This window comes from Carcharodon carcharias, chromosome 1, assembly GCF_017639515.1.
Source record: "Carcharodon carcharias isolate sCarCar2 chromosome 1, sCarCar2.pri, whole genome shotgun sequence".
NCBI classification, from domain to species: domain Eukaryota; kingdom Metazoa; phylum Chordata; class Chondrichthyes; order Lamniformes; family Lamnidae; genus Carcharodon; species Carcharodon carcharias.
The window spans coordinates 21932732-21953948 of record NC_054467.1 but is presented as its reverse complement, the minus strand read 5'-3'; the positions used below and the strand labels follow the sequence as shown (position 1 = coordinate 21953948).

Below are 21217 nucleotides of genomic sequence, written 5' to 3'. Positions count from 1 at the left end.
TGCTGATGTGCAAACATGTACTTATAAATGCTAATCTTGACAGAAGAAGGCTATTAAAATAGCAATGCTGAATGATTGATGCAGAGTTGAGGATAATGTAAGGAAGTGTTGAGCCAAATTGTTCAGAAACACCTTTCAAAGTACTGCATTGTTGGTGGAGGGAGTGCTTTTGATGAATTCCTTCTAATCTCCCTCCTGAGTCTTTTTATGGAAAAGTGTTTAAATTTGTACTGTCGGGCTATTTGAATTGCTGGTTGTGCCCTAGTGGAGACCTGACATCTGGGGTCAGCTAGGCTTTCATGTAATACTCAATAACGTAAGCCTTGGGGGCCTGGTCAATGTTGAACTCCATTAAAACAGCTGGTGCTCAGTATTATTCATTAGTGCTCCCCTTGTGACTGACCTGAAATATTTTACCTTTCCTCTGGTAGGGAAAAACCATCCCCTGACAGCATAGTCAACAAGAGGTCACCGTCCTGTGACGTGTGGCTATGAATTCCTCTATTTACTCTGTGTGACAGCACACAGCCTTCAATCATTAAAGATTCGGTGAGCAGGGCAGTTGGGTCTGAAATTTAAAACTGAAGCTATCTTTGTGTTAGGAAAAAGAATTTATAATACAAGGATCCCCTAATTTAGTCAGAAAAGGTGGAATTTTAACTGCGATACTGGAACAGCGAGTGGGCACCACTTCCGCTCTGTTGCTTTTTGCTAGTTCCCACGTGATTACGATTAAAATTTAAAATGCTGGCGACATGCACAGAGATACATGATCATGCAGGGGGTGGGGGGGATTTGTTCAGTGGTGAAACCTGCCCCCAGCTGACAGTGCAGGTATTGGTGGGCTACAAAAGAGCCTCCTGGACAAACAACGAGGCCCTGTGTCACAGCAACAAACCTTCCTGCCCAACTCCATTGCCATTAACATAGACTTAAATTTCACATGTAAGTATTTCACATTATATTAGCTTCATTGGAGGAGATAGTGGTATAGTGGTAATGTCATTCGACTAGTAATCCAGAGGCCCACGTTAATACTCTGGGGACAGGGTTCAAATCCCACCACAGCAGCTGGTGGAATTTAAATTCAATTAATAAATCTGGAATATAAAACTAGTCACAGTGATGGTGGTCATGAACCTATCATTGATTGTTATAAAAACACATCCAGTTCACTAATGTCCTTTAGGGAAGGAAATCTGACATCCTTACCTGTTCTGGTCTACATGTGATTCCAGACCCACAGCAATGTGGTTGACTCTTGACTGCCCTCTGAAATGGCCTAGCAAGCCACCCAGTTCAAGGGCAAGTAGGGATGGGCAACAAATGCTGGCCTTGTCAGTGGCGCCTACATCCCATGAAAGAAACTTCATTCATGTTGGCATCATTATTATTTGTTGAGACTAGCTTTGTCAAAGAGCTAAATATACGGGCAAGCCCCATTGTTACCACACCTTGATGGCTACAGCAGAGTTAAGAGCATTTCTTTCACGTTGAAGAAACAATGTTGTGTTTTTGTATTCACTCTTTATTGAATGTTCACATTAGTGCCCAGTATTGTACCCGCCACTCTGTGGGGCATGGCTGAATTTATAAGCTTAGCTGTTCTATGCATTGTAAAAGACATTTGGTGGGATTTTCCACACACGCCCGCCACTGTGATCTTCTGAATCCCGCTGCAAGTCAACAGACTTCTGGCTGGGGCGCCACCTCACCTGCGGTCGGATCCGGAAAACTCTGGCCATTATCTGAGATCACTCTCAGCGGGAATAATTGAAATGGTGTAGGTGAACTCAAAGCCCTGTAAGGATTCGGCCAATACCCTGAGATGGACCCACATGTGGACAGTATTGACACCCCCAACGACGCCTCTTTTTTTCTTATCTTGACTGACTGTTCCCACCACCCCTTCCTCCACCACACCCAGGCCCTTCTCACTTCACTCCTCCATGCCCCAGACCCTACCCTCTGTCCTGTCTTGAATCCATTCCTTCATGCCCCTGACCCCACTCCACACCCATGCTCCCACCAATACTCACCCTTGCCCGTCCCGAGCCTCCATACAAGCAGCCACCCTCCTGCTTCCCTCCCTTGTGCCGAGGAGTTCAACAAAGAAAAGCGCAGACACAACTGCACAAAGCTAACTGCTTCACTCCACCTTCACACAAACATGAGCTGGGTGCCAGAAACTCAAACTTTTAAGTTTAAAAAAAATCCCCTCATGTGGAAGGGAAGCCCCTCCATAGGGAAGCCTGTGGCTGTAGCTATAGTCAGGCTGGTGGGGAGGGATCAAAACCTACCTGGAGCATTGGGTGCTCGTTCTTCCACCAGGAGGCTGCGTCCAGGCAGTGGGCCCAGACCTCAATGCCTTGAGGGGGCCTGCAAGCTCCTGAAAGTAGGCCTTAATAGGCCATTAACTCCCCTTAATTGGACCTGCTGCTACCCTTCCTACATCCACCCAGACTCTGGGAAAATGGTAACAGGGGCATGATGGTGTCTGGAAACCAGCATGCCAGCCAGCTGTGTAAATTTCCCCACCTGAACACCTGTCTCTATGGACAGATAAATTCAGCCCTTGCTTTCTAAACTATTAATGTTGGATCAATATAAAAACCAAACTGCTTGCCTACAGTCACTTATTAAGCTTGTCAGGAGGAAGGTTGTGTAATCCTATAATATACAAAATTATTAATTATAGGTTACATAAATACTGATGAGGCTCAATGATCACATTTACAGATACTTTTTGATGTGATTATATGGCACCCATTTGTCAATAATTTTACTGGAGACATTAACTCATTGAAAATAAGCTGGTTACCATTTGTGTTAAAATAGCAGAGATAAAAACAAAAAACTGCGGATGCTGGAAATCCAAAACAAAAACAGAAACAGAAAACCAGCTTATATTTCACCCCTCTCCTTGGATTCACCTAGTTCTATTGAAGGGTCATGAGGACTCGAAACGTCAACTCTTTTCTTCTCCGCCGATGCTGCCAGACCTGCTGAGTTTTTCCAGGTAATTCTGTTTTTGTTTAAAATAGCAGAGATGGAAATAGAAACTTAGAAAATAGGAGCAGGTGTAGACCATTCAGCCCTTCGAGCCTGCTCTGCCATTCATTATGATCATGGCTGATCATCCAACTCAACAGCCTGCTCCCGCTTTCTCCCCATATCCTTTGATCCCTTTTGCCCCAAGAGCTATATCTAACTCCTTCTTGAAAACACACAATGTTTTGGCCTCAACTACTTTCTGTGGTAATGAATTCCACAGGCTCACCACTCTCTGGGTGAAGAAATTTCTCCTCATCTCAGTCCTAAATGGTCTACCCTGTATCCTCAGACTGTGACCCCTGGTTCTGGACTCCCCCACCATCGGGAACATCCTTCCTGCATCTACCCTGTCTAGTCCTGTTAGAATTTTATAGGTTTCTATGAGATCCCCCCTAATTCTTCTGAACTCCGGCGAATATACTCCTAACCGACTCAATCGCTCCTCATATGTCAGTCCCGCCATCCCAGGAATCAGTCTGGTAAACCTTCGCTGCACTCCCTCTATAGCAAGAACATCCTTCCTCAGATAAGGAGACCAAAACTGCGCACAATATCCTACCTGTGGTCTCAATAAAGCCCTGTATAATTGCAGCAAGACATCCCTGCTTCTGTACTCGAATCCTCTCACTATGAAGGCCAACATACCATGAAATGCCATGAGAATGTGTTCAGCGTCATTTGTTAGCATCACCAGCAGTCATACTGCTGACTAATTTAAAACTTAAAGGGTGGATTTGTCCCAGATTTGCACCAAGTGCGGTAGCGGGTGTGAAAAAGACATTTTACCCGCCGGCCGCAGTGGTGGATTTTCACGCCTTCCTGTCTCATATGTAATGCAGCCTCAGGAAACACACCTGGTTGCTGGCGGGGTGCCTCCGATTTGCCTGCCACGCCATTACCTCGCCACTTCCTCATTTAAACTGCAGCCGCGCACACAGTTCTCAATGCTTGCAGCCCCAGGACTGCTCCGGTGAAGACATGGCCCCAAAAACCAAGAAGAGTGCATCCCCATGATTCAATGCCACATTCCTGGGAGGCCTTCTGCACTCTGTGGAGGCCCGCTGTGATGTCCTCTATTCCTACCCTGGCTGCAAGAGGCCTATCAGTCTCACCACCCTAGCTTTGGAGGTGGTGGCAGAGGTGGTTCAGTGCCAATACTGCACACAAGAGATCAGCCATCCAGTGCAGAAAACGCATGAATGATGGTAAGGCAACCATCTCATCAATCTCAACTCATCCATTTATAAGGCCATCACACATTCACTGGCATCTCACTCACTGTCAGCTCAAGGGACATCAGCGTTCACTCTCTCACACACACCCTCACATCTCCATCTGGCCTCATCTCCTCTGGAGACTGCCTCCTCAGCCCTCACCATCTTGAGGCCACTTGCACAGATCAACACGTGCCCCCAGACACACCCTGGGATACCTCCCCTTCCCCAGTGCAGCACTCAGCCTGCAGCCTCTTCACTTGCCTGAGGCCACTTCGCCCCCTTCCCCAAGCAAGCCCGAGCCCCCCGCCTTAAGGCTGGTCTGGTAGGTAGAGACCTGCTCGTGCACCCCCATAAAAGTGATGTGGCGCTGCCTGCGAAGCCTGGCGCTGATGACCATGAGGGCTGCCCGAAGCAAGGTAGGCAAACAAACCTCGACGACCCGAGCGAAGTGCAGCTCGCCAGGTGCACGTCGCTTATGTACAGTTGTGAAGCACATCAGCCCAGATGATCCAGCGTTGTGGGGGGGGGATGATTCCAGCGATCAGGGCTTATAATGAGATGCTAAAGTATTTAAATTGGGTTCCCGATGTGTAGCAGTGGGCCTGCCATTGACGGGTAGAACGGACAATCACAAACTGGTTTCACGACAAGGTGAAACTGACTTTTGGCCTTCTCGTCATAATGTCCACTCAGGCCCGCCATGACACCCATCACCAATGTGACCGGTTGATTCCACCCAAAACCTTACGTAAAGATATTTAAGCTCAGAAAATCCACATAGAAAGGAAGAGTGATCAATTTATGGTTGGCTATGTTAAATGCAAATAATATTGTTGGGTACTTCATATGTTAATTGACCATATCCCCCCCCCTCCAGCTACACTTTTCTTTCCATATTCAAAATTCTTGTAGTGAAAGAAAAAGGATTGAGCACAAAACTTACGGTACCAATGATGCACAAGAAGCTGGCCTGAGGTTCCAGCTGCAAATTCCTAACTGTGAGCTATACTTTAATTCCCTAAGTTCATCACTAGGCGAAATCCTAACTACATGACAACATGATGCTTGTTTTTTTTCTCTCAACATCAATTTTTCCACCCTGCCCTTCTCATCTCTTCTCTGCTGAAGCTTTGTCCCTTTACTGGGTGTATGATTCTTCTTGCCTGGCAAGATCACACCCCCACTCCCCCCGCCTGCAACTGGGTTAACACCAGCAGTGGCAGGATGAGACCCTATTGTGTTTGTTTGCGGGCTTCTGAAGGAGAGGTGGGGTGGTGGAGGTGCAGTGGTCTCTCGTTCAAAGGCACGTAGTACCTGATAAAGGGACCCGGCATTGGAAAAGGTGGGGGTGCCCTACAGAGACCCGCCTCCCTGGCTTTGCTGTTGACTCCCCCTTCCACCCCCAACCTGCGATCCCACTCCCGCAATCACTCAACTCTGGCCTGGGATCCAGCAATGATCCTGGGCTTTGGGTGGCTGTCGTACTCACAGTAGACACTGCCTCCCCAGTGGCACTGCCATCCAATAGAGCTGTTGGCCTCTGGCTGGCAGCTCTTGTCGGGCTGGACTTCCATCCCTGGGGATCCCTTGATCCTGGGGTAGGCCGGCTGCTGCCCAGTAAGGTGCATGAGTGGAGCAAGATGTAGCTGGCCTTCCCTGAAGGAGGCAATGCAGGGCTCTTGCCAGCTCTCCAGCTGGCAGCTGAGAACTCCTGCCACTGCCACCAAGATTCTGCCCATGGCTTCCTCTTTGTGTGCTGAAGAGATCAAGCACGGGTAAATGACTTTTGGACTTTTTGGCAATGCTCAAAGCCCTTGAGAAACCACAGATCTCAGATTCGGGTGACATTTTGTGGAGCTAACTTATTCAAAATATGAAATTGATTTGGATTTTAATGTAGCTCTAATGTAACTAACTTCATGGTGCCTGTGAGATTCAACATTAATGAAATGCAGATTGAAATGTGTGAAGTGAGAACTTGACCATTGTAATTTCGGTATTAAATCAAAGAAACTAATTTGCGGAAAACTTGAATAATTAGCATGACAATGTTTCAAGTGATGTGGCACTTAAGGCTTCAAGTGATGTCCTTTTAGGCGCTTGACTGATGCACAGTGGTTTTTTTAAGCTTGCTTTCCTGCTCTAAGTCTACACTTCTGTTACCTCATTTCACATCACAGGCTGAGCATAAAACTTACTTAAGGCAGACAGTTTGACTGCACTGCCTTTAACTGAAACCTGGTTCTAAGCTGCTCGAAGTAAATGAAGTACAGTTCATAACTGGGAATGACTTGAGCATGAAATTATCCATGATACCTGTTCATTATAGTATATATGATCTCAGTTTTATATGGACTGCCTATTTATCCTCCCCACTCTTCCTCTCCACTTGCTCTGGCTGTAGCTAAGAAGAGGAAGGGTTGATGCTGCCAGGCATCCATTAATGCTGTTCTGAGCCAGTTAAAAGAAAACATGTGACCGTGAACCAAGGATGCTCTCTCCATCTGGTTTCCACACCTAACTTGCCTCTGTAGTAATTTCATGGCCTCTTTGCATTGTTACCGCAGATCCACAGGGGTTTCTGAATCATTTGGAGTAATTATGCCATAACTTGTGACTAGCAATTGTGAAAAGCTAGGCAGAACTTAACGTAGGAGAGTCAGAGAGACTCTTTTCCAGATGGCCCACCACATTACATGCCAATCAGGCACTAAACTGGACAGCAGATGGCCTTCCCCTGGATCAAGAACACTGGGGGGGTGGGAGTCCCTCTGGCTGGAGGGTGGGAGTCCCTCTGGCTGAGCGCTGACAGCCAATCAGAGGCCAGCAGCTCCATTGCTCAGCAGTGCCACCTGGGAGGTGGTGGCTGCTGCTAGTAACACACCCATCTAAGGCACAGAATTGCCGAGGGACCCAGGCCATGGGTGAATGATGGAGGGAGGGGGATTGTGGGGTGGAGGTCACGGGGTTAGCAAGAGCAAGGGGGGTGGCTCTCAGCAGACCTGATGCTGGGTCCCTCAATCAGTCACTGAGTGCCTTTGAATGAGGCACCTGTAGGCAAACTTGTACTGATCATCTGGATAGAAGGGCTTTGACCTGAATCTGTTTGAAATATCCAACACAGTAAAGATTGTTGCTGACCTTGGTATATTGCCAGGTAGATTGCCTACTGCAGCCAAAGTGTGTGCACAGGCAGGGATGTTTTTATTAAGGACTCTGCAGTTGAGGATCACTTGCCACAACCTGGCTGGATTCCTAACAGCCAAGTAGGTGAATTTACATGAGTGACCAAAGATCTCAAGATTCTCTGATCTATCAAAGATGATACTGCCCTGTCCGGTCCAATTCTCTCCCCCTCAGGAAGGTATATTGTTCCTGAAGTCCAGGCATAGAATCTCCTTCTCTAACCTGCCATCACCCTTCTACAATCATGTTTATGAATGGAGAAAGCTTCCCTATTCTGTTCTACTGTCTGCCAGCACCTTTTTGAAATACTACTCTTTAGGGTTTCCAGGTCATAGGGCCCTGCTGAAGTCACAGTCCATGCCTTCCCATGATATGGTGGAATAACCAACACTTGATCAGTTTTATCCACTTCACCCCACAGGTAGTTGTTGTGCATGTCCAGCACTATGTTATGTGCCAGCATCCAGTTGGATCCCTGCATCTCCATTCCAGGTTGGTCCCATTGTGTTAAAATTAAAGTCCCACTTAGTATGCATGGGTCTCACCTTAAAATTTAACGGTTTAGATACCACCCAGTCATTGATTTGCCTGAAAATCCCTCGAGTGCTTAAGGTTTTTCACTAAACCATGGAGACTTGAGAGGTATTAGAAGCTCCAGTGTCAATTAGACAATTGTCTTTCTTTCCTTCTACTTTAATGTCTATACATGGTCCATTGCACTCATTGTATCTGAGTGGGCACCGGTACTTAGGCTGAGCGCGGCCTCATCAGATTTGTTCAATGAGTGGATCCTCACCTCCCTGAGATGAGTGGATCCTATCTTCCTATTGAGCCTTTTGTTCATTCATAATATTGACCGCACATCCCATTAGTTCCCTATAGCTAGGGGCACTTGGTTCTGGGGGCTTTACCTTTTTATCTCTTTCTATTCATCTTTTCTGAGATTTCCTACAGTCCCTTAAAAAATGACCTTTTCTTCCACAGTTATAACAAATCTCTTCATCTGTCCTTGAGGCTGGATTGAAGGGTTTACCCTCCTATTGCCACTTCCTTGGAGTTCCTCCTTTCATTTTGCGTACCTTGCCTTCAGACTGATTTCCTTTACCCATCTCCTCATGAGATTTAAATAATCTTGTGAATTCCTGTTGCACCTTATCCACATTGTTCTCATCACTGGGGCCAAACTAGTTCTCCATGGTAGCTCTTACATAAGACAGACAATAGCTGATTAGGGTTCTTCAGCAATGATTTGATGCTTTTCCAGTTAACTTTTCTCTCTCTTTCTCCTCCTCTAAGGTTTCATCATACACTACCCAGAGCTGATTGGCAAATTGCTTAGGCCATTCTCTTGGGCCTTGGCCTTTCAAAAGGGGTCTCCTACTTCACCCCCCCATTAATTTTCATAACTCGTCCCAATGTGTGTTTCCATTTCTGTGGTCTTTAGGGAATTCCCATAAAATGCCTGAGTCTAATGTAAATAATAAGTTTTTTCTTTTTGATTGGCTGGCAGCTCTTAGTGGGTGGGACTTCTGCCGCCGGGGTTCTGAATCCCAAGGAAGGCTGGACAATGGGCCTGAAGGACATTTAATTAACATAAGGCCACACCCATTGAACTGGATGTACCCAGTCAGCTCTCCGACTGGTTGGCGGGACCCCCATTGGGTCGATTAAACCACACCCTATATTTTCATCCATACTGCACACAGCGCCACCTATCTGTGTCATTTGCAAACTTGGATATGTGGTTCTCTATTCCATCATCTATGTCGTTAAAAAATACAGCGAATATTTGAGACCCCAGCACAGGTTCTTGTGGGACGCCACAGTCACATCCTGCCAATTAGAGTACCTACCTATTACTTCCACACTCAAAGTCAGGAGATCTTGGTCCCCTGGTAAAAATTTCCTAACCAGGTCAAAAATTTGTCTTCAATTCTGTGAACTTCAACCTTAGTTCACAGTCTCTTTCTTATGAGGGACTTTTGGCAGCTCATACAAATAACATTTCCCTACACACTACTTGAGTCATCTCTTCAAAAAATTAAATCAGGCTGGTAAGGCATGACCAACTCTTACTGATCTCTCTGATTGGCTGAAGAAAGGCCAGTTCGCAGGCAATTAAGAGCCAGCAATGTTAGTGTGAGACTGGAGTCATATATTGGCCAAGCCAGGCAAGGACAGTGATTTTTCTTCACTGAACCAATGAACCAATTGAATTTTTATGGCAAACTTCTTGTCAATGGTCACTTTTACTAATACCAGCTTTTAATTTCAGAGATGATTTGAAGTATTAGCCCAGGCCTTTGGACATGCTTCCTATCTTTTAAAATCCCTTTGAGAAGGAGACTGTTTATAGTGACTAAAACAACAACATATTACAGCTCTCCTTTCTCCACAATTTTCTGTTTTGAATACGTCTCTCTGACTTAATAACAAAGGATTGTGCTCGAGCAGCTCTACAAATGCTGCATCTTAGCTGACAGTTAAGACACATGAAGCAACAGCTTGACAATAACTTACTCAACGGCGCATTAAAAAGCTGAGATGGCACCACAAAGATAATACAGAGAGGGAATGTTTGACAAAAATAGAGATGTTTATGAGAACTTCGGTAACCTTCATCAGTATTTCATTCTCTTTTTCAGAGGCATGTTGTAGAGACATTTTTTGGATTTGATGAGGAATCAGTAGATTCAGAAACCTCTTCAGTAGCCTCGTATACAACGGACAGGACACCAGCAACTCCAGAAGAAGACCTAGATGAGGTAAATGACTCTTTTCTGTTTACCAAGCAATTAGTACTGGAGCTCTGAAGGGACTTTGAAATCCATTGCGACAAAGTACAGAACTGATTAAAACGCTTACTGAAAAATTAAACTTCCTTATGCATTAGCAACATCCAGTAAGTTGCCTGATAGCTTAATAAATAAAGAGTCTGACAAATAATTGTTCTGTTTAAGAGAGGAAAAAAATAAGGTAATTGCAATTACTGACAATCTGAAATAAAGACAGAAAATGCTGGAAATACACACAACGTTTGTGAGCATCTGAAAAGGTAAGTTAACATTGCAGGTTCTGAGGGAGTACCCTAAATATAAATCTGCCTTTTCTCTTTTCAAATGCTGGCAAATTTGCTGTGCTGTTCCAATATTTTCTCAATATATTGCATGTGGTTAACATGTGGTGAGGCAGTGCCAATGAGTGTTAAAATCACAGTGAGTTGGTTATGCTGGTCAGGTTTTTGAGAGTAAGCTTGGCCACTGGTGCTCATGTGTTAAGAATGGCAGTTGTAGAGAATATATGGTGATGGTAAGAGCATGTGCTTAACTAGTGCCACTGTTAGCAAGAGCATGACTTGGGAGTGTTGATGCAAGTACTGACTTTACTACAGAGGTAGAACTGAGGTGAGCTTATTCATTGCTGCTGTTGGTTCTGTCTCAGGCTTGTCCTTTATCTCCTCTTTTGCATGCTGTCCTCTGGGACCTTCCACTCATTTTTTGTTGTGATTGATCAGCATGTGATACCTGCTCAACAGTGAATGGGCTATTCATGTTCATTTTTATGCACATGAGAAATCTGGAATAGGAAGAAATGACTGATATACTTATAAAAGAGGAAAGAAATAAAATCGTGGAAGAGATCTTGTTGAGCAAGCAGCTAGAAATAAGGATTAATTCCAGATCCAAAACTGCGGTGGGGAATTCAATAATTAAATATGTAAACAAAGCCATTTGGGAAATATGAAGTCAATTGTGCTTTTTCTATTTACCAGGGGCTGGGTGAGTTCCAGTACAGAGAAGGGGAAACTATAATGAAAGCAAGACATTTTACCTTAATGCCACTTTCAGCACCTTCTTTAGCCTTTAATACAAGCATAACACTTCCTTTGTCCTGTGTCCATGACATCTTTGTCAATCTCTCTTGAGCTCCCACCTGTGCCTGGCCTTCTATCATGCTCCACCCCTTCTTAAACAGTATATAATCCATCACATCTCTACTTCTCTTTAGATCTGAAGAAGAGTCATACAGAGTCAAAGTGTTAACTCTATTTCTCTCTCCACAGATGCTGCTGGACCTGCTGAGTTTTTCCAGCATTTTTCTGTTTTTGTTAAAGGGGAAACTATTTGGGTAGGAATACTACAAAGCAAAAGTAAGGAAATGATTGTTATTACAATTGAAGGGCTGAAGGGTTTGGTTTGGAAAGCCTGGACAGAAAAACCTGAGGAAGGTATAATAAACAGCAAGCCATTAGCTAAATTTAAGAATCAGCAGTCAATGGAATCACGGGATGAATACTGACTTCTTTGAAACTCAGTATAGAACTGGATCATTTCCTGGCTCAACAAGCAACAAAAAGAAACATATTTGCAAGAGTAGAAATCATTTTTTAGAAAATTAATCAAGTACAAATTGAAAAGAAGCCTGGAGCTGTTTTTTATTCATTCATGGGATGTGGACTTCGCTGGCTGGGCCAGTATTTATTGCCCATCCATAGTTGCCCTTGAGAAGGTGGTGACGAACTGTCCTCTTGAATTGCTGCAGTCCATGTGGAAAGGGATTTTGCAATTTCTATGTCCTTACTAAATACAAGAGCACAGTCGCTGTTTGATTCCATACTCAATTTTTTTATAAAGGTGAATATTTGCATTTGATTTCCTTTATAAGATTTTCTTGTGAATTGTTGACTAATTCCAAAGATTTTCTCCATTTTATAAGGCCATAAACAGGGAAGAATCTGAATTGAGATTCCGTCAGCTTACTAGAGAATACCAGGCTCTCCAGAGAGCTTATGCACTGCTTCAGGAGCAAGTTGGTGGAACTCTGGATGTGGAGCGGGAAACCAGGGTAGGTTAAAGTTGTGGCATGGTCCTCTTAATCTAGAAGTGGCCTTGTTTCGGCAAAACCCTCCTTCCTCTTTCAAGTTCCATCTTCTCCCCTTCAACACAGCAACGTCAGCACTGAGATGTTCAGCAAACTATTATTAATACAGAATTATTCATACGAACCAGCATCCCCAGATACAAAATAAATCTTTAAAACTTGTATTTTTTTTTAAACATGGCGCAACAAAAGTTTGACCTGATACAGACTTGTCGCCCATAAAGCTGACTTAGGATCAATTATTCCAGGAGTAAAAAAAACCCTTTGAACGTGCAATTACATGATCTGCAAGAGCCTATTTGACCTTGGCGCCTTAGGGCTGTACAGCTTCACAAACAGCCTCGAATAGATGACTTGCGACACTATTTTTTGTACTTCAATTTTAATTTGATATGAGGATTTAAGACTGCTGTATCGAGAAATTCCCTGTGATGCCACAATGGTACAGGACTTCCGACCATCCCTCTGTAGTGTTGCCGACCTCAACCCATAACCTAAGGTTGGAACATTTAAAAATTTTGCATGGGCACCAGAGCCTCACAGTTGTTGCCAAGATGCCTGCCTGAGATGTGAGAGGGAGGAGGACAGCTGCTGCAGCACGTTTAATGCCAGTTTACCCACAAAATGCGAGGCATTTCGAAGCCTGTGTGTTTGGCACTGCCAAAGGATGCTTGCCAACCTGTGCCATGCATGACCCACCCACCACCCCCATGGCCCCTCATACCCCCTAGGCCAACCCATGCCTCTCTACCCATCTCTATGGACCCTGATACCCCTATGCCAACTAAGTGCCAACTCATGCCAACCCATGCCCCCACTCAACAACCTTTGCTCCTTCCCCCTCCATGCCAACTCACCTAGAATCCTTGGACAGCTCCTTGGCGGCTTTGACAGTTTTTTGATAGCTGGTCAGTTCTTTGACAGCTCGCCAGCTCTTTGAAAGTGGGACAGTTCCTTGGCAGCTGGACAGTTCTTGACAGTTTTTTGACAGCTGGACAGTTCCTTGACAGACAACCAGTTCCTTGACAGACAACCAGTTCCTTGACAGTTTTTTGACAGCTGGACTGTTCCTTGACAGACAACCAGTTCCTTGACAGACAACCAGTTCCTTGATAGTTTTTTGACAGTTGGACATTTTCTTGATATGTGGACAGTTCTTTGACAGTTCCTTGATAAGTGGACAGTTCCTTGGCACTTGGACAGTTCCTTGACAGCTGGACAGTTCATTGACAGTTCTTTGACAGCTGGGCAGCTCTTAACCAGCTGGACAGTACTTTGACTACTGGATAGCTCCCTGACAGCTCTTTGACAGATTGATAGTTCCAATGAGTTGTGCGTAACAAGTGTATGATCGTGATCACTTTTAACAATCCCAAAGGGTGTCTTACATCTCCCAAAGGTATCCCAGGGCCTATTGAAAGGGGTATCTTACCTCTCCAAAGGGGCACCCTGGCTATCCTAATGAACCCACCAAGCTTAGGCCTCCTCTTACCTGTTCTAATCTAGATACTCCGAGTCCTGCACCCCTGGCCTACCAAAATCCCACTTCAGTGGAGGCAGCTGGTGATTTAAGTGACCAGCTGCATCGATGAATCATGTGCGCATGGACCCTGACCCAACTCCACTCCCGCCCCTGCGAAGATGGAAAATGCTGGGTTTGGGTACGAGATTTAGAATTTTAGACCATTTCTGGGATTCTCAGCGAATATCTGAGCCAATGTCAACTTTCCTCAGTTAATTCTTTATGCTTGTGCGTTGTTCAGTGTTATAGACTGGATGTGTGCTTAATGATGGAACACAAATTGCTCACAAGTGGGGAGTAAGCTTTTGGGTATTTTTAATTATAAAGGGCTCAATAAGGTTAATAGGGAAAATCTTTCCATTGATTAGGGATTCAGTAATAAAAGGTTAATAATTTTGAAATGCTGCTAAGCGAATGAGGAAAGAGGCTAGTAGCTCGTATACATAGATCTCTTGGAGCATGGAATACTTTTAGTTGTTGAAGTCAAGATGATTCCATTCTATAAGGGAAGAGACATTTAAAGCACATGGAGAAAGAGCAGGGCAGTGGGATCAGTTTCTGATTTCACCAGTAAGGAAGCAGCACACATAAAATTGGCCTGAATGTTCCATTTCTATGGTGTAATCTACAATGAACTATAACTTATCTTAACAGACTCGCGAACAGCTACAAGCTGATCTCCTCCGATGTCAAGCCAAAATTGAAGACCTGGAAAAATCACTTGCTGAGAAAGGGCAGGTAAAAGACTCTGAGAATTCGTGTGTGCAACTGGCTGTAATACTGATTTATTCCAGCATCCTTGGTTTAATTTGCATCAATGATCATTGGTAACTTCTTGGGAGATCTTGTAACATCGACTTTGCACAACCTTTCAGTCACTGAACACAGCTTTGACTTTCCCAAACAATTGTGTGGTGGGTTACACTGTTGAATATGCACATCATGATTGAGCACATTCTAGGAAAGTGATTCTGGCAGGATTTAGAAAGCATATGGAATCAATCTGGTAATTTATGAAAAATAAGCCTCTGACCACCTTCTCAAAAACCTTTGCAGGCTGCATACTTAAGCTCCTGAATTTTCACCAGGCCACTTGCTGATATGAGCTGACAGGCCATTGTAGTTTTTACACCCACTGCTGTGCCAGGTTTGTTCAGGTAGTTTCAACGCTGTATTTTAAAATGACACAACATTGAGAAATTGCATTTTTTTTGTTGAAAGTATGTACCCAGCTGCTCATCCTATTAAACCTGATTCTGAAAAGTGTTTCCAATTCTTTTGCCCCAGTTGGTTAAGAAATGATGACTTTCAGCATTTTTTTGGTTTTGCTTCGTTAATTATACACGCCCCCCACCATTGTAATTCAGAACACGATACTTAATGCAGTACACTTGCATAATTAGAGAATTTTGTATTTTGCAGCTTCTGTTGCCAGCTTGTTAATTATAGTTCTCTAGTTAGACTGTTCCAGATCGGTTTAAGATTCCCATCTCAGTGCAGCAAGGAAACACTCACCCAAATTTAAAGCTTAAGAGAGTCTGAGTGGGTTGGAGAGGAAACTATAGATTAGGTGAAGCCAAGTCTGGTTTTAGAAAATCCATAAATTGTTTGATGAAGGAAGGAGTTCCACAGGTTTAAGGTTCTAAGAAAGAATAAGGCAGTGGGATGATTCTCAAATTCAAGGACACAGCAATAAGGGAATAGTGAGCCTGATTTCCTGATTTTCTCCTTCCCCGTGATGATTTCATTTGGGATAGATTTGGGGAAATTGTAGGCATAAACTTGTTTGAGGACGTGATATACCCCATTGTCTCCTCTCTCTTCTCTCCGCGCACCCCCCGCACACCCCAACAATTGTTGTCCGCCCTCTAGTTCCCAGTGGACATGCCCAGCAGGCTCATGCATCTATATGTAGGTGGGCATGTGCATCCACTGTGTTTCTGCCATTTGTCCTGTTTGAGCATTGGCCACTTGTTGCGCCATGGACCAATGGTTGCAGAGGGCCTGAGTGTAAATTTGGAAGAGGAGTGTGTTCCAGCACTGTCAGAAAGTAGTCCTTCATATGCCCCATCATTTGGGGGAAAAAAATTAAAGTCAAGGAGCAAAATAACCTTTCTGCATACAGCTCTGTCACTGCCTCTACCTGCAGCCACAGAGCTGACCTGGCTGCTGGTTGGAGGCAAATTCTACTCACAAATAAGGGGAAACATGGACGAGGTTTGCAAGACCATCAGAGATGTGCACAAGTTAGTAAATCCAGGCCCCTGTGTAGGTTGTCAAATTGGAGATCAATGATCAAAGCAGAACTGGCATGTCACAGACAGAAAAATGGTAATTTTGCTTTGGAGATTCAAAAGGATGAGCTCTGGTAAAACAGTGTGCAGCTTTCAAATCATTGGGTTTTAAGACTGACTGTTGTTGGAAAAATAAAAACAATTTACATTTTTATTGCACCTTTTATCTAATAAGACTTCTCTAGGTGCCTAATACCAGCTATAATCAGATAAAATTTGACACTGAGCTCAAAATGGATTTATTAGAATTGGTGACCAAAAGCTTGGCAAATGGGGGTGACTTTTAAGGGGCAGAAAGTTTACAAAGCATTGTTCCCTCTGTAGACCTGTGTGACACTACAGTAATTCCTGCATTGCAGCAGGGCCAAAGCATTGCTCTGTAAAAATTAACTTCACAACTGAACCACTCACTTGAAATCCATTTAAGAAATATGGGTTAGTGTGTTGCTGGTGGGTGAAGCCCGCCTGCAAGTGGCTTGTATCCCAAGCTCAGACCTGCACCGTTCATGACATTCCGACAATCAGTTCTGCCCAAGTTACTGATTGGTGCTGCCAGCAGGTGACATTCTATGCCAGTGGAGCAGTCGGGTTAAGTTACCCCAGCGATATTTATAAATGGCACATACCTTTTTGTCAGGGCATCTCATTTTACATCCTCAAGGTGAAATGAATGTTCTGTCTGTGATGCGCAAGAGGCTCTAATTTAAACTGCATGTTGACTGTGTGCATGGAAAATAACCTTGCTGGTTTGTTTTTTTCTCTGATGTGCTGGAGTTACAGTTTGTTACTCGGTTGAATGATCTGGAACATTGTTTATAATGTTAAGAACGTGCAAGAGGATTAAATGCTTTGTGTATGTTTCCTAAAAAAAAATGACTGGCTCAGAATTCATTCTAAATGTGTGACTCAGACACTTGCACTTGCAGTGGCTCCTAACCCACATGGGAACATGTACACCATTGTGAATTTCTATTTTTGAAATACCTGTAGCTTGACAATTTCCAGTGTCTGGAGCAATAGCTTATTTTTAATGATGTAAAGGTACATCTTACACCCATCCATTAATGTTAGCAAAAAAGAACAATTGCTGTGAAGTGAGGAAACCTACTTTTCGCAAAAGTACTTTTTTGATGACTGGAAGAAAATAGACTTTGTAGTGTTTGTATAATTTTAAATGCAAAATTTACAAAGATAATTGAATGAAACTTGTGCTGGCTCCCATTGTGGCTGAAGGTTGTATCAGAAAGGCAATGTGAAATCTTATTAACCCCTGCCACGCTCAGCATTGCCTTTGCCGCTCAGCTCTAGACTTGCACACCATTCTGTAACGACTTTTGCTGTGATAGTGATGTCTCTAGTCCAGATGAGTGGTGGGTACGGATATGCACTTGTAAGGTGAAAGTACTTTTGCCCACACCCTACTTCATACTATCAGAGCTCTAAATTACTGGGATTGTATAATGTGACCCTGGTAGTGATTTCACTTCATCGTTAAGCAATCAAAAAGATGAATGATCAGAACTGTACAAATAGTTATGTTAAAATCTTAAAATCAAGCTTAGTTTGATTAAGTTGCACTTTAAAGCGTGTGCACATTTTCCTATTTTGTTGAATTTGTTGTATTTTTCTTTCCTGTAATAATGCTAAAACTTTTGGCTTATTGTGATTTTATTTTGGGTATTTGCTAAATTATTTCAGTTTGTGTGAAATGTTGTTTTTCTCTCCCCATTCTCCCTCCATTTATTTGGATGTGTAAGTTGAGCTTTCTATTGAAACCTTTCTAGTATTCTATGCATAGACAAAAATAATTTCACTAAATAAAGCACCCTGCAATATTTCTCTGCTTCAAGTTGATAAAGATCCTATTAGTGTTGGTGACTGTAGACCAGGGCAGTAAGCCTGACTGGATTTTAAGACTGCCTTTCTAATTATTTCTAAACCCAGTTATCCATTTGTTATTAAGGAAGCTCAAAACAGTGTTCGAAAGTAATGTATTTTTTGTTTGGTAGTACAGAACTTGAGTATTGCTAACAAAATAGGCATTTTTTGTTGAAGCTTTTCATCTTACATTCATCAGGACAATCTGCAAGAATACCAAATGTAAAGGGAACAACAGCTTATACTAAATGAGAAGAGAGGGCTGATTGGTTGGCAAGTGGAGTCTGATTGGTAGAGGGGTTGCCTCTATCTGCCTGGTTTAAATTTCAAACAATGCTTGGCAGTTAACTTTCAGTCCTTATCAACTGATGCATTCTCCTCTCCAGTCAGAATTCACTTGCCAACCAACCAGCACTCTCTTTTCATACAGTATAAATTGTTGTTCCTTTTACATGTTGTATTCTTGCGGGTTGTCCTGATGAGTGCAAGATGAAAAGCTTTGACAAAAAAGTCTCTTTTTTTCAGCAATAATGCATTTTTTATTGTACATGCAGTATCAAATGTAAATGCGTTTGAATTTTAGTGAATAAACAATGTCCTATTAGTCTAAAAGTCTATTTAGTTAAATTAATGTACAATTCACCGCAATAACTATGCTTAAATAGATCAATACAGAAATTTAAATTGCAATACATCTATTATCTTCTATGAATTCATTATTCAACTTCTGGGGTCGGAGTGGTGCTGTGCAATATTAGCGTGCAATGTCTTTTCATGTATTTATTTTGTCTGCTAATTTAAGGGAAGAGTTAATCTGTTCAAGTGAGGAACAGCTAAAGGCCCAAATTCAAATACCAGACAAAGAAATTTCTGGAAGTGTTCAGAATTTGTATGCTAATATCATGCAGCTCAATTTCAGCCCATTTGTATTTCAATGTGCTCCAAAACGCAAGTCGTTTTTTTTTTTAAAGACTTTCTTTCTCTGCACCCACTGTAAGATGCAGTTCATTTTAAGATTTTGTTTTGTTACATAGGGATTTTGTAATACATTTTCTTTTTGTTTCTTGCTATTTTGTTTATTTTAGGATTCAAAATGGGTGGAAGATAAGCAGTTACTTTTTAGAAGCAACCAGGAACTTTTAGAAAAGGTAAATGATCCATTGGTCATGTTTTGTGGAGCATCATCAATTCTCTGTTGTTGTCTCATCCAAGTAATTTCTTGTGGGGATGTTTAGCACCTACGCTTCTGACAACATTGATTAATGGAAGGCAGGGAAGTAACAGCTTTCACAGTTGACTGGGCTAACCCAACTTATTGTGACCATCTTTGAACCTTGCACGAAGTACAGATTTTCATTTATGTTTTTTTTGTTCGTGCTAGCGCTTTCATCGATGTTTTGCGATTGTTAATTGTATTTTCTTGGTCACTGTTGCAATCGATCTTGATTATCAAAAGGGGTGATCAGGTTCCCTTCTCCCTCATTTTACCCTGCCCCCCTTGATTATTGCAAATCAATTCACAGCCTGATAGAAGATACAGAGAAACCCAGCAGGTGAGAGTGACATTTAGCTGTTGGTGCTGATAGTGTTGCCCAGTGAGAAGATGGCAGTAATTATCTCTATTATGCACCCTTTAATGAGAGTAGTGTCACTGGGGTTTTCTATTTTATCATTTCCCCTCCCTCTCATTAACATTTTCTCTTTCCCCTTTTCCCTTTCTTTACTCTCTTTCTCTTCCTCTTATATTCATTCTTGCCCTCTATGCATGCTATGATCTGCCTTTAGATCTGTTGGTCAGAACTTTCCTCTGTGTGGACCAGCTTCAGGGGTCAGCCATATTTACGTTTATCTGGTGAGGACTTCAACAAGCACTGGGGAGCTTGGAATGGGAGGGAGGGTGCAGGAATTGGCTGCTGAACAGAAACATTTTTGCAGTTCCATTTGAATCAATTGATCTGAGTCACAGATGAGTGCTTGAATGGCTGGGCATCAATTGCATTCACTGCTGTGGGGATTTAAGTGTTTGAAGGCATCATACCTCTCCCAGCAATGCTGGGCGTCTGTGCCTAAAATTTCTGGGGATGAAAGTGGGGGTGGGGGGGATGGCGGGGGGGGTTGTGGGGAGAAGGGGGCAGGGGGGGTTGGTTTTAAGGGGAGAATGATTGTGTGGGGTGGGGGCCTCCTGAACATCTGCCATATTTTTGGCAGGAAGTCTGGGAAAATGGAGTAAGCACCACTTTTTTTGGATTTCTGCCAATCTTGTAGCAAAGCTACAGCAGATCATCTGGAGATTTCCTGCCCCACTGTGAATAAATGGTGGCCGTGCAATTAGTGGTGATGAAGCTATATTTCTATACCTAATCTGGACAGTATCTACAGCACATCTGTCTTCCTACCCCTCCACCAGACATACCCCTTGCATCTTCCCCATCCTTAATTTGCTTAGCTTTATTTTCACACTTTCTAAATCTATCCACATAAGGACAATGTCCAATGGGATCCCAGTGGAGAACAATAACTTTTAAAAAGCTATTTACATTTTCAGTGATGGATTGAATGGATCACATGACAAGATTTCAAGTTTTAAGACTCCTACTATAAGAAACAAACTAAAAGCAACATTGTCTAAAGATTATTCAGCAAGCAACATATACTTTAAACTCCAGACAAGAAATTGCCCATTTAGCTTTTACCATGACTGAAAAGCTGTTGCTATGGTTATACTTTATCCTGTCCCTTAGGTGGACACTTTATTCTCTAGGAACCAGACCAGGCTATTCTCGGCTCCCAGTGGCTTGCTTCTTTTTTGCCTTTCCCAGCCGGGTAACTTCTAATCCTAGAACTGAACTTTCACTGTGAGGGTTACATTGGAGATTCCTCCCTCTAGCCCAAGCTAGGTGAATCTTCCAGCCTCCTTTAAATCCTCATGAACTCAGTCTCTCCAATCTGAGCATGAGCTCCCACCCATGTGTTGCATGGTGGCCGACAGAGTTAGCATTTTCTCTGCTTCAGCACAGGGCTGGCTGTCTCTGTCCTCATGCTCTTTCCCCCTCTCAGACTCTTGCAGACTGACTTGTGTTTGTGAGGTTCACTGATTTCTTTGGAAACTTGCAACCTTGTACTAGATTACTTTTCTATTGATGTTTCCCCCCTCTAAGCCCATTTTGATGGCAACATGAATAGAT

General features: G+C 43.2%; 1 protein-coding gene across 8 annotated transcripts in view; it reads left to right on the top strand.

Moving 5' to 3' along the window:
* The window catches only part of LOC121285316 (janus kinase and microtubule-interacting protein 1-like), a 377146-nt gene that overhangs the window by 309513 nt on the left and 46416 nt on the right, over nt 1-21217 (top strand). For all 8 annotated transcript variants that reach the window (XM_041201824.1, XM_041201835.1, XM_041201778.1 and 5 more), the window contains 4 exons: nt 10103-10222; nt 12174-12302; nt 14515-14598; nt 19118-19180. In XM_041201824.1, coding sequence (XP_041057758.1) covers nt 10103-10222; nt 12174-12302; nt 14515-14598; nt 19118-19180 — 396 coding nt within the window. The remainder of the gene's footprint in view (nt 1-10102; nt 10223-12173; nt 12303-14514; nt 14599-19117; nt 19181-21217) is intronic.